This window comes from Cetorhinus maximus, chromosome 20, assembly GCF_964194155.1.
Source record: "Cetorhinus maximus chromosome 20, sCetMax3.hap1.1, whole genome shotgun sequence".
Lineage (NCBI taxonomy): Eukaryota > Metazoa > Chordata > Chondrichthyes > Lamniformes > Cetorhinidae > Cetorhinus > Cetorhinus maximus.
In genome coordinates this window covers 13746925-13761756 of record NC_135898.1, presented here as the reverse complement: position 1 = coordinate 13761756, position 14832 = coordinate 13746925, and the positions used below count along the sequence as shown (strand labels likewise).

At 42.7% G+C, this 14832-nt stretch overlaps 1 protein-coding gene across 2 annotated transcripts in view; it reads left to right on the top strand.

Moving 5' to 3' along the window:
• LOC144694871 (inactive carboxypeptidase-like protein X2) overlaps positions 1-14832 on the top strand; it is a 65480-nt gene that overhangs the window by 33492 nt on the left and 17156 nt on the right. For both annotated transcript variants that reach the window (XM_078565533.1, XM_078565532.1), the window contains 2 exons: positions 2361-2470; positions 14653-14801. In XM_078565533.1, the coding sequence (XP_078421659.1) occupies positions 2361-2470; positions 14653-14801 (259 nt within the window). The remainder of the gene's footprint in view (positions 1-2360; positions 2471-14652; positions 14802-14832) is intronic.

Genomic DNA, 14832 nt, shown 5'->3' with positions numbered 1-14832 from the left:
ACGCACTTTAGATTACTGCAGTCTGCATAGGGTTAACCATTTGAAGGCTTTAAATTTTGTGTAGCCGAACATTATCCCCTTCCTGCATTTATATAAATTATACTTGTTTTCTTTCATACAAATAGGCACATAACATGGCGCAATGGTAGCATCCCTACCTCTGGGTTCAACTGGGTTCAAGTCCCACTCCAGAACTTGATGGCCAAGGAAGGTGCATTCATAATGTGGCAACACAGGTTGATTATCAGCCTGTAAATCCTTCTGATATGCCTGATGGCAAGCAGGAGACTTTCCTGGTCAGCCATACTGCATAAGGCAATGGCAAACCACTGCAATATTTTCCCAAACATAATCATAAAGTCCATGGTTGCCAACACCCCATTAGGCCATGGTACCTCAAGGAGGAGGAAGCACATAACAAATACAAGTAACAAAATGCTGCCCACTTTAAGGCATCGCCACATATCACACTCTCAAATGATATACAGTACTCATGGCTGCAGCTTAGCATGAAATACATCTACAAAAATCTATTCTTTTACAAGATCTATGCATAGCTTCTTAAAGAATCTAATCAAAATTTGTGACAAAAAAATGACAAATTATTAACAAATATGGATAAAATAAATGCACACTGATGATATCAATACCAGCAATCAAAATAGCTGTAGTTTTGTGATACAAATACTACAAGGCCCTTTTCAAGGTGGTGAGACTCTGTCCAAGGATATCCGCACTTCTTCGGGCACCATGTTTTGCAATGTCGGTGCATGGCTCTCCAACTTTCATGGTCTTTGATAACAGCCAACATCTTGGTGTTGTTCTCAAATCTTGTACCTGTTCTGCTTCTTAAGCTGTCGGTATATTTCCTCATTTTCCTCCTTCTTGCTCTGCTGCCCTCAATTTCACCAGTTGCAACCAGGTGTCTCCTAAGTACGTGCCCAAGGGATTGTAATTGAAATTAAGTCTGGAACTAAGCATCAGACCCTCAGTTTAACTTGTCAATGACTAGTGAGGTGTTGCAGTTTCCCCTGAGATGCTTAATATCTGCTCCTGAAGGTAAATTCAATGCTGGAATGACCTGTCCCTTGAACCAATGATGGCAACCAACTCAGAAAGCTACCAGGATATCTGGGTTGCAGTCCAAGCTCTACTGCTAGTTATTGCAACAGAATAACAATCCAGTCTCCTCTTACTAGTTGTTGTCCCTGAATAGCCGTTTAATTCTATAGCTACAGTTACTGCCCCTGAAGGGCAAACCGGTTCTGTGTTGCTAGTTATATACCCTGAATATCAATCAAATACTGTATTTCTAGAGATCGCAAATAGCATTTTATCTTTATTGCTAGTTATTACCCCTAATTAGCAATGTGGTATTATTGCTCGATTGCTACAGTTATTTCTGCTGAATATCACTCCCACCCTATCACCACAGTTGTTTCCAGTTTCCTGTTTTTAACATCTGGATTTTACTAGACAATTCTTCTGCTGGTTACTTGGCCAAGAACAAAAATTGTGTTGGTAATGGTTTCAAGATCAATAGACTTGGCTCGCTGGAGGATACACTGCATTCATTAGTTACATAAAGAATTTAAAAGATATTTTTTAGTACTGTTTAACCAACGTAATATGTTAGATGCTAATTTTAGAACTAACATGAATAAACAATTTATTAAAGTGCCCCACTTACAGACTTGTGTTGCTCTCATGTTTAGGTTAAATTACTTAATAATTAAACTGTTTCTTATATGCTTTATTCATATAAGTTTTGATTTCAAGTTCTGGACAGGCATATCTTTGCAGGCGCTAGACTGCTATGATGTAGTCAGCATGAGTGGGCACTAGATTGTCCTAACTAAGCAAGTACATGGAGGTACTAGATCATCCTGATTGAGCATGAATATGTAGATACTAGACTCCTGACAAACCATGTGTATGCAGGTGCTAATGTGCCCATGTATAGTTTTGATGTACACCTTCGATGCGACATATAAATGTGTAAGCACTGAATCATATACCCATTGCCAAGCTACAAGAGCTTTTCACTGCAAGTCATCTCTTGAATTTGGTTAAATTTGTTTGGAATATTGGTTGGGCTACCAGATATTTCTGTTATGACTTAAATAAAGATTGAATTTGGAAATATTTCATAATCTTTTTAATGGCTAGACTGATTAAAAGGAGACTAATTAAGTGAAACCTCAGCATTTGCAATCTTACAAGAGCCATTTCTGTGTTCACACATCACCAAACAGAGAATTCTACTGTTAGAAAATGTCCTGTACCAATAATACACATTTGTAGGAAAATCCAATTCTCCCATCTTTAGTCCATCAACTAACTCCATCTCTCATTTACAGAATGCCCTCCTTTGGGTCTCGAGTCCCATGAAATTACTGATGAACAATTAACAGCATCTTCCTTTCTGCGACATGGACTTGGCCCTCATCGTATTCGACTTAACATGCAGGTGAGGGGTCTCTGGTTTGTGGCACACATCCACTTTGACACACAATCATAATTCCTTTCTATTGCCATTAAAGGTTGTATGTTTTTTATTTTCCTCCAAAAACTAACACCACAGCATAACTTATAAGAAACAAGGTGACATAGTAGCTACAGCAAAGCATCGTGCATCCCGAGGCTTGAGAGCAGATCCAGACACTGCTAATCATCAACAGTTCAACCTTTCAACCAAACTCACCCGTGAGCCCAGCAAACCTAATAAAATCGGTATTATGTATATCAATGGAGCAACGGGCAAAATTACAGAACAAGGATAACATTCACCAAAGCCACCTGTCCAACTATCCTTCATCTCACAACATTCAATTAACATCCTCAATGCTGCTCTGAGGCTTTCACACTGCATTGGGCCAGAGAGTGCTCACAGAGACCATAAACACAAAGATAGACAACTTCCCATCCAAGCTGGAAAATATCATAGCTATACATTCAGTGCAAGTTTATCAATCATGGGGACTGCAAGGGCCATGTGCCAGCTCCCACGTGGAGGACTTGAAGTAGAAATATAAGAACAAAGCTCTTGCACCTGAGATTCAGCATTATCCTGTATCCTACCAGTTTCACACATGCTGACATTATTGTTGTTTCACAATAATTGGAGCTGAAATTGGATATTCGTAGGGATGTAAAACAGACGGCATTATCCGTAATCATCAGTATAGTCACTGTTGCAATGTAGGAAGTACAGCAGCCAATGTGTGCATTATAGGCTTCCATAAACAGCAATGCAATAATGACAAAATAATCTGTTTTAACGACATTAATTGAAGAATAAATATTGGCCAGAACACCAGGCATAAGCTCCCCACCATATTCTTCTTTGATACAGTGCCAGGAATCTTTTATATTTGTGGGGAAAGGGGTCTTGGTTTAAAGCCTCATCTAAAAGACAGCACTTCCAACAGTGCATCAGTGAAGTGGCAACCTAGATTTTTGTGCTCAAGTCTCTGGAGTGGGATTTGACTCAGAGGTGAGAATGCTAACCCCTCAACCACATTTGCCCCTAATTTACGCCTTTCAACGTCATTCTTTCATGTTCCATAATCTGCAGTTGTGTTGCGCATATAGCCTCCATTTATTCTCGGCTGGGGACAGTGACAGCAGTGCAGTCTAGAAGTGATAAATCCCAGTACAAAATAGTTTACATAAAGGGACTGGAATGTTATTTTTGCCTTCTGAATGCAGATGATGTCATCATTATCACATCTCCAACTAACTGCTGATATGTATTCTAGATATAAGTATTTTTAATTCTCTGGCATAGTTTTAATCCAGAACATTCTTTCCAGCAATCAAGCTGATGTCAACAGAGTACAGTAAATTCTCTCTAAAACGTCAGGAACCCTGTACCAAAACGATTCAACAGTAGAGAACAAAGAACAAAGAAAAGTACAGCACAGGAACAGGCCCTTCGGCCCTCCAAGCCTGTGCCGATCATATTGCCCGTCAACTAAAACATTTTTTACTTCCGGGGTCCGTATCCCTCTATTCCCATCCTATTCATGTATTTGTCAAGCTGCCTCTTAAACACCACTATCGTACCTGCTTCCACCACCTCCTCTGGCAGCGAATTCCAGACACTCACTACCCTCTGCGTAAAAAACTTGCCCCGCACATCTCCTCTATAGTTTTCTGCTCTCACCTTAAATCTATGTCCCCTAGTAATTGACTCTTCCACCCTGGGAAAAAGATTCTGACTATCTACTCTGTCCATGCCACTCATAATTTTGTAAACTTCTATCAAGTCGCCCCTCAATCTCTGTTGCTCTAGTGAGAACAATCCAAGTTTCTCCAACCTCTCCTCATAGCTAATAACCTCCAGACCAGGCAGCATCCTGGTAAACCTCCTCTGCACCCTCTTCAATGCCTCCATATCCTTCTGGTAATGTGGCGACCAGAATTGCACGCAATATTCCAAGTGCGGCCTAACCAAGGTTCTATACAGCTGCAGCATGACTTCCCAACTTTTATACTCAATACCCCTGCCAATGAAGGCAAGCATGCCATATGCCTTCCTGACTACCTTATCCACCTGCGTTGCCACTTTCAGTGACCTGTGGACCTGTACACCCAGATCCCTCTGCCTGTCAATGCACTTAAGGGTTCTGCCATTTACTGTAATTCCTGCCTGTATTAGACCTTTCAAAATGCATTATCTCGCATTTGTCCGGATTAAACTCCATCTGCCATTTCTCTGCCCAAGTCTCCAACCGATCTTATATCCCGTTGTATCCTTTGACAATCCTCTTCACTATCTGCAACTCCTCCAACTTAGTGTCATCTGCAAATTTACTAATTAGCCCAGTTACATTTTCCTCCAAATCATTTGTGTATACTACAAACAGCAAAGGTCCCAGCACTGATCCCTGTGGAACTCCACTAGTCACAGCTCTCCATTCAGAAAAGCACCCTTCCACTGCTACCCTCTGTCTTCTATGACCAAGCCAATTCTGTATCCATCTTACCAGCTCACCTCTGATCCCATGCGACTTTACCATCTGTACCAGTCTGCCATGAGGGACCTTGTCAAAGGCCTTACTGAAATCCATGTATATAACATCCACTGCCCTTCCATCGTCGATCATCTTTGTCACTTACTCGAAAAACTCAATCAAGTTATGAGATACGACCTCCGCTTCACAAAACCATGCTGCCTCTCACTAATATGCCCATTTGCTTCCAAATGGTAGTAAATCCTGACACAAAGAATCTTCTCCAATAATTTCCCTACCACTGACGTAAGGTTCACTGGCCTGTAATTTCCTGGATTATCCCTGCTACCCTTCTTAAACAATGGAACAACATTGGCCATTCTCCAGTCCTCTGGGACCTCACCCGTAGCCAATGAGGATACAAAGATTTCTGTCAAGGCCCTAGCAATCTCCTCCCTTGCCTCCCTCAGTACTCTGGGGTAGATCCCATCTGGCCCTGGGGACTTATCCACCTTAATATTCTTCAAGACGCCTAACACCTCTTTTTTGATCTCAACATGATCCAGGCTATCTACACACTCTTCCCTAAACAAATCGACCGCTAAGTTCTTCTCTTTGGTGAATACTGATGAGAAGTATTCATTTAGTATCTCTCCCATTTCTTTTGGCTCCACACACAGATTCCCACCTCTGTCCCTGAGTTGGCCTACCCTTTCCTTGGCTACCCTCTTGCTTTTTACATATGTATAAAAAGCCTTGGGATTTTCCTTAATCCTGGTTGCCAGTGACTTTTCATGACCCCTTTTAGCCCTCCTGACTCCTTGCTTAAGTTTCTTCCTACTTTCTTTATATTCTCCACGGGCTTCATCTGTTCCTAGCCTTTACGAATGCTTCCCTTTTCTTTTTGACTAATCTCACAATATCCTTCGTTATGCAAGGTTCCTGAAACTTGCCATGCTTGTCCTTCATCCTAGCAGAAACATGCCGGTCCTGAATTCTTATCAACTGACGTTTGAAAGCCCCCCACATGTCAGTTGTTGATTTGCCCTCAAACATCCGCCTCCAGTCTAGATTCCTCAGTTCCTGCCTAATATTGTTATAATTTGCCTTCCCCCAGTTAAGCACCTTAACCCGAGGACTCCTGTTATCCTTATCCACCAGTACCTTGAAACTTACTGAATTATGGTCACTTTTCCTAAAATGCTCCCCTACTGAAACTTTGACCACCTGGCCGGGTTCATTCCCTAATACTAGGTCCAGTAAGTTTGGATATCTACATATTGTCTCAGGAAGCCCTCCTGGATGCACCTTACAAATTCTGCACCATCCAAACCCCTAGCACTAAGTGATTCCCAGTCAATATAGGGAAAGTTAAAATCACCCACCACAACAACCCTATTGCTTTTACATCTTTCCAAAATCTGCCTACATAACTGTTCCTCAATCTCCCGCCGGCAATTGGGAGGCCTACAGTAAACTCCCAACATTGTGACTGCACCCTTCCTATTCCGGAGCTCTATCCATATTGCCTCGCTGCATGAGCCCACCGAGGTGTCCTCCTGTCGTACAGCTGTGATATTCCCCTTAACCAGCAGTGCAACTCCCCCACCTCTTCTACATCCCTCTCTATCCTGCCTGAAACATCTAAATCCTGGAATGTTTATCTGCCAATCCTGTCCATCCTTCAATCAAGTCTCTGTAATAGAAATAACATCATAAACCCTGGAAATTTACAGCACATCAGGAAGGCTGCTCCAATACCCATTACCTTCCCTATTTAACTGCAATGCATTAGGCTACCTGCAAGCAATCTTGGGAGGGACGGGTTATCAATTTCACGATGTAATTGCTCAATTACAGTAATAGTAACATAGGTTGAAACAACTGTTGGCCATGGGTTTCCTGGAACATGCTAGTGAAAGCAAAGCAAAAACACAGAAGCAATTTAGGAAGCTGAAGACATGACAGGGAAATATGCCAATAGTACTGAAATTTCAGCTGCTTATTGCTTGACTGTGTAAAAGGCTTTGTTCACAGTAGTTGTGCTGAGTGGTAACTTTCAAAACTCCAGAGGTTACTTTTACAACTTTAAAGGCGTGGACATCTGATCTGTACTTTGGAGCTCTGATGTGTCAGATCTATATGGGCACTGCTTATGCTGTTTACTCTGAACCTCAGATCAGGACCAAGGTGACCAGCAGCGCAACATCACCAGATGGAGCACCAACAGAGGGATCAGTGCCAGCAGGAGTAGGAGCAGCAATAGCCTGCTCCTCACAGACTTGCTCCCCCCACAGCAAGAGAGGAGATGAGCAGAAGTGCAGCTTTCATGAAGCCATACACACAATACAAGGTGTACAGAGAGGATAAACTTACTTGAAGTGCTGGAACACCAATGTCTCAGGAGGCTCAGGTCTCAGGTCAGGGGGTGGCTGACATTTGCAGCATGCTGAAGCAAGGCCTGTTGTCACTGAATCTTGTAGCCAAACTTTACCAGTGGCTGTCAAAGTTACCACCTCCCTCAACTTCTTTGCCTCTGATTCTTTTTCAGTTTATGCCAAAAACATGTGCAGGATCTTGCAGTTGGCATCCCACAAATGCATTTGGTTTGTTTCCCACCAATGAAGCCAGTCAGGGTGAGTGGGCGGATGCTTAAGTTGTGGCTCTATCTGGCCTCTCACAGGTGCAGAGCATCATCAATTGCATGCATGTGGCAACTGAGGCACCTCCAGATCACCCGGGAGTATTTGTCAATGACAAGGGCTTCCATTCCATCAATGTACATAAAGATGTTTATGCAGGTGTGCAAAAGTCCTGGGCAGCAGCTCTGATGTTTCTTCCTGTAACAGATCACCCTCCTGAATTGCTTTGCACCTTGAAGCAGACTTACCGGTTGGCTCCTTGCAGACAAGGGATACCCACTTAAGTCATGGTTGATGACACATATGAGGAATCCGACCAGTGAGGTTCAGGAGTAACAATGAAAGCCACATGATAACCAGAAGTGTCACAGAGCAGGCCATTGGCTGAACATATGCTTTAGGTGCCTGAGACAAAGCTGGAGGTGTTCTTTAGCATGCACCAGCCAGGATCTCTGTAGTGTGCTGAACAGTACACAGTGATGAAGCTTGGACCTGCAGGAAGAAGGTGGCACAGAGAACTAAGACTCTTCACAGTCCTGAGGAGGAGGTGTGTTATGGTCAAACCACCATCAGATACACACACTGCTGCTTGACTCACTTAGGTTCCACCAGTCCATTCATGTGACAGCAACAAGCAAAACTCATTGTCCGTCCCCTTCCCTTCAACACAAAGCACTCATTCAAACAACCAAGCATCCCCATTGTTCAGTGCCAATTCTTGTTTACCGCTCATCACGAGTAAAAGCCACTTCCACCACCATCCCTCTCATGGCCCACCCATTCTTCCCTGCTGTCAATGGGGCAGTTATACTCCATGGACAAAGAAATAATCTCAAAGGCCTGCAATATCACCCCACTCATGGTTGAGATGGACTCCTCCAAACATTCTACAAGGCTGCCCAGTGCAACTGGGATGCCTGTCAGGAAATGGCTCATTTTATGCTTCTGCTCCAGAAATATCACCTTCATCAACAGCTTTCTAGGGTTCAACACCCACATCCAGCTCAGTAGAATTTGTAACATCTTGCGTTCTTCAACATGACTGTTGTTCCTGTCTCCAGCATCTGCCCTTGCTCACTTGTGATATGTGAGTCACCAGGTGAAAACTCAACTATCTTACTTAATGGTCTGACTGAAGTGTGAGCATCTTAGCTGGTGCTTTGTCTGCAGGAGTCCTGTGGTGATACACCCTCAGATTGAGTCACCTCCTATGAGAAGTCATCATTTTCCTTGTGCACCAACTTCTACGATGCTTGAAGGCTCTATGGGTGATTAAAGATATGAATTAGAATTCAAGGTCAGTCTTAAATGATCATTGCGCACTTGCTGATGCACGAAGTCAATTTGAGTGAGTGTTGTGTGCCATGTGCCTGTCTGGTATTTACTTCTGTCATCAGGTAACTGGGAGGTCTCATCTCCTATGGCCAAGCACGCCAAGAGACTCCATTGATGTCTAGCACTCTTCATCTGCAGCTATCAATTGTGAGATGGCTGGGAGTTCACCTCTGGATCTCCACATCTCTCTCATGTTCTTTGCTCTCTTCTGCAAGGCAGGAAAGGTAAGACCTACAAATAAGTATAAGGGCTGTTAAGTGAATTTGTTGAATGGATGAATATAGAGCATTTGTTGAGGTGCCTATGAGAGAGAGGCATGATATTACATAAAGATGTGAGTGTCACTGGTGGATGGACAGGTGGGGATTTGAGCAACTGCATAGACAGAGAGAAATGGGTGCACTTGCAGGGTAAGTTGGTGTGAGCAGTGATGTGCTTGTGTAGGTTTGAGAAGGTAGTTAGGAGGATGTAATTGAATGTGCCACTGCACTCAACTTTCCTGCTCTGCTTAGGTCTTTAAATTGCTTTCAGCATTGAATCCATGAGGATGGCACCACAGTCCTGCTGCTCTGTTAGCTCCAGCTGCATCTTCTTGGCACTGGTAGACTTCTTCCTCCCATCAGTAGGGCGCAGTATCTCCCTGTAGACTATTACAGCCCCCAGCATCACATTCATGGAAGCATCACAAAACAAGTTGCAGCCTTTTAATATGTGTACTCCATGCTGTCAATTTGTTGTGTTCTGCTCCCAACTTCAAAAACCATCAAATTTAATGTTTGCAGCATCCCTTAAAATACTGGAGTTGAAATCAACTCGTGGGTCATAAGCATGCCTGCTTGAGCTCATTGATTGAGAATCCTGCAAATACCACTGTAATACAGTGGCTGGGTTAAAAAAACACTGACTTCTGCACTTAACTCCAGGTTTCCCACCTAGTATTGGACACCTCACTCCCCGCACGTCAGGTACTTAAATTCGAAACCAATGTCATCAAGGTATCATAGCACTATCTACAACATCTGAACCCTATTAAAATTTCTGCCAAGGTATTTTGCCAGACAACAAAATCAATTTAATAGACACGAATCAGAGAAAATGACAGAAAACAGTAGAGGACAGATTTTCCTTTATGGGTGGAAGTCACACCTGCATTAATTGAATATGCTTGAATATATTCAAGGCTGACTTAGGCAGGTTTTTACTGACAAGGGAGTCAAGGGTTATGGGGGGGTGGGCAGGAAAGTGGAGTTAAGGCCACAATCAAATCAGCCATGATCTTATTGAATGGTGGAGCAGGCTTGAGGGGCTGAATGGCCTACTCCTGCTCCTATTTCTTACATCCTTATGCATGACTAAATATTATTCGGGGCATGGTCACAATCACAATTCATTGAACCTCCACAAACGCATGACATAAGGCAATATAATACAGTGACAGGGCTGGCAAATCTGATGGCTTTATTTTCAAGCCAGTTTGGTACATATCAATAACAAACCACTTCTCATATTGAGCTGTCAAAAAAACACATGTATTTTATTCCAAGTAGATATCTTGAGTATAACATCACCAGAAACCTCCTTTGTCTTAGCCCATTATGTGGCCACAGCATAAGAAAACTGAACTCTAACTTTTCCTACCAATTCCTGATCAGCTCAGGAGTGACAAAACAGAATTGAAGGATAAAAATTTCCTCTGCCAACTGTAACACCATCGACTTGATACATCCATCTTAGTGGATCTTAGCTACTTAAAAATAAAAATTCCAAGGCAAAGGTGAGAAACAAACAAATCACCGTCAGGGGAATGCTAAGAAAGAGACATTTCCTATAATCCAGGCATCCATTGAAACGCGTATGTCTAAGGAAGAGACATATAGCATTCCCTAATATACCAGGGTAATTTGATCCAGCACAGTCTGAATTATTACACCCCTGACTGTAACAATCTCAATCAAATGAAAGAGCGGCATGCCCCCAGGACCTGATAATCTACATCCCAGAGTACTTAAGGAAGTGGCCCTAGAAATAGTGGATGCATTGGTGGTCATCTTCCTATAGAGTTCTATAGGCTCTGGAACAGTTCCTACAGATTGGAGGGTAGCTAATGTAACCCCACTATTTAAAAAGGGAGGCAGAGAGAAAACAGGGAATTATAGACCAGTCAGCCTGACGTCGGTAGTGGAGAAAATTCTAGAGTCCATTATAAAACATTTAATAGCTGAGCACATGGAAAACAGTGGCAGAATCGGACAGAGTCAACATGGATTTATGAAAGGGAAATCATGTTTGACAAATCTACTGGAATTTTTTGAGGATGTAACTAGTAGAGTTGATGAGGGGGAGCCAGTGGATGTAGTTTATTTGGACTTTCAGAAGGCTTTTGACAAAGTCCTGCATAAGAGATTGGCATGTAAAATTAAAGCGCATGGGATTGGGGGTACTGTATTGAGATGGAGAGAAAACTGGTTGGCAGACAGGAAACAAAGAGCAGGAATAAATGGGTCTTTTTCTGAATGGCAGGCAGTGACTAGTGGGGTACCGCAGGGATTGGTGCTGGGACCCCAGCTATTCACAATATATATTAATGATTTAGATGAGGGAATTAAATGTAATACCTCCAAATTTGCAGATGACACAAAGATGGGTGGGAGGGTAAGCTGTGAGGAGAATGCAGAGATGCTTCAGTGTGATTTGGACAAGCTGAGTGAGTGGGCAAATGCATGGCAGATGCAGTATAATGTGGATAAATGTGAGGTTATCCATTTTGGTAGCAAAAACAGGAAGGCAGATTATTATCTGAATGGCTATAAATTGAGAGAGGGGAATGTGCAACGAGACCTGGGTGTCCTTGTACACCAGTTGCTGAAGGTAAGCATGCAGATGCAGCAGGCGGTAAAGAAGGCAAATGGTATGTTGGCCTTCATAGCCAGAGGATTTGAGTACAGGAACAGGGATGTCTTGCTGCAATTGTATAGGGCCTTGGTGAGACCACACCTGGAATATTGTGTGCAGTTTTGGTCTCCTTATCTGAGGAAGGATGTACTTGCTATAGAGGGAGTGCAGCGAAGGTTTACCAGACTGATTCCTGGGATGGCGGGACTGACATATGAGGAGACATTGAGTCGATTAGGATTATATTCGCAGGAGTTCAGAAGAATGAGGGGGGATCTTATAAAAATTTATAAAGTTCTAACAGGACTAGACAGGATAGATACAGGAAGGATGTTCCCGATGGTGGGGGAGTCCAGAGCCAGGGGTCACAGTCTGAGGATATGGGGTGGACCATTTGGGACTGAGATGAGGAGAAATTTCTTCACCCAGAGAGTGGTGAGCCTGTGGAATTCGTTACCACAGAAAGTAGCTGAGACCAAAACATTGTATGTTTTCAAGAAGGAGTTAGATATAGCTCTTGGGGCAAAAGGGATCAAAGGGTATGGGGAGAAAGCGGGAGCAGGCTATTGAATTGGATGATCAGCCATGATCATAATGAATGGCGGAGCAGGCTCGAAGGGCTGATTGGCCTACTCCTGCTCCTAGTTTCTATGTTTCTATGCTTATGCTGGTTTCATTACTTTCATCATAGCTGTGCTCTTTGAATATCAGAGAACAATCTCAATGATTTTTATGTGACTCATTGTGGATCAGCTGGTTGTGTTCAGAGTTGTCAAAAGCAACCTGACCTTTTGCAGTAATAAACTATGTTACACAACTATGAGAAAATACTCTATGAGAAAATAATTTATCCTTATAAGGACAAATCTCATGAACTTATCCAACAGCCTTTAATTTCAGCAAATGCTTGTCTCTGATGTCTAGCATAAAATTAATTAATTCCAGCAAACTCACTGAATGCTGAAATCCACATCCGTTGAGGATGAGTGAGAAGTTTGTGTCTGATAAGCCAGTTCTGGACATTTTGCTTCAAAATTTTCACATGCTGCACATGAATAGAACCATGGAATTATAAAGACGCAGAAAAACTGCCTAGAATATGAACTAGCCTCCGTGAAGACATATACAAAGGGTGGGATTTTCTGGTCCCACCAATCATCAGGATTGTCCGGTCCCACTGAAAGTCAATAGACTTCTGGCTAGGCCGCTGCGACCCTGCAGCGGGTCCCGCCACAACAGGGTGTACAAGATTATGAGGGGCATGGACAGAGTGGATAGAGAGCAGCTGTTCCCCTTAGTTGAAGGGTCAGTCACAAGGTAAGTTCAAGGTGAGGGCCAGGAGGTTTAGTGGGGGATGTGAGGAAAAACTTTTTTACCTAGTGGGTGGTGATGGTCTGGAATGCACTGCCTAGGAGGGTGGTGGAGGCGGGTAGCCTCACATCCTTAAAAAGTACCTGAATGAGCACTTGGCACGTCATAACACTCAAGGCTATGGGCCAAGTGCTGGTAAATGGGATTAGGTAGGTAGGTCAGGTGTTTCTCATGTGTCGGTGCACATGAAGGGCCTCTTCTGCACTGTGATTCTGAGGGCCGGAAAATCCCAGCCTAAGTATTTGTTTAAGGGCTGCCATTTCTTTATTCCTCGTTTTAATTTTACCTGTCTCTAGCTCTAATGAGCCCATATTTGCTTTTATAATTTCTTCCTATTATCATGAGGCTATGCCTTTTTATTTTTGAAAATATGATTTTTTAACTTGCAACTGACTTGAAATTTTGTAATTTGAACTGAGACAGAGCAAGCTACTTAAAAATAAAAATTCCAAGGTGAAGATGAGAAACAAACGAATCACCGTCAGGGGAGTGCTAAGAAAGAGACATTTCCTATAACCCAGGCATCCATTGAAACGCGTAACTGTCTAAGGAAGAGACATTAAAAGTGCAGAATACTGGATATTGAAACAATGACTACCACAGACAGGTACACCCAAAACCTTTTGGAAATAGACAATAGGTAAAGTATTTTCAGACAAGGCTGCCCATGCAGCCACCTCGAGAGTGACTACAAATGACACAAGTGATGTCAAGAAAGTCTTCAGCAGAGGAAACAGGCTGAAGGCTGTTCTCTCTCACACTCTCTCTTTCGGAATAAGAATGTCGCCCGGTTCGAGAAGCCAACTCTACCAGAAACCTACCAGCAAACTGAGATCTCATAATAATTGTAACATCTTCTACATCTGACTGCATCCAAGAAACCAGCTAACTCAAATCGGCAGCAGTGTTTAAAATCTATGCCTCAAGAACAACCAAAGGACACTTAACCGTATATTCTTTCACCTTTTTATGGGACTCTAACTCCCCTTATTTCCGATACGTGTTTGTGTGTGTGTGGGTTTGTGTGTGGGCCCAAATGACAGCATGAGGGCCAAATGCTTGACCTGTTTTAATTATTTTTCTTGGGTATGGTGGTTAATAAATTTGCTCTTTCTTTGACTCAAGAAAACCTTGTTTGATTGGTTCCTCATTGCTCACAGCATAAATAGTTAAATATATGTTGATTTGGAAAAGGCATATACTTGTGAAAAAGCAACTTAAACCTTTATTGTTACCAACCAAGGAGGTTGAATAGAGGAGAGCCAGTTCACCCCTTCTTACCTGGTCGTAACATGATTTACATACCTTTAGAAATGCTTACTATGTGTTTTTATGGATGTTGTTAGTCTACTCTCACATTCTCTTTTCCCTTTCCTTATCAATTTCTTGGTCCTCCTTTAGTGAAATGTAAAATCCTTCCAATCCACAATGAAATTGCTTCTGACATTTCCCAGGCAGGTGCTGAGGATGAGGACGAAGAGGATTATTTTGATGGGGCCTGGTGCGCTCATACAGAGGACCAGTCACAGTGGATTGAAGTGGATGCCAGAAAACTGATTGAATTCAGTGGAGTGATCACCCAGGGCCGGGATTCATTGTTGCAGTATGTTGATGAACCACTCCTCCTGTTTTCT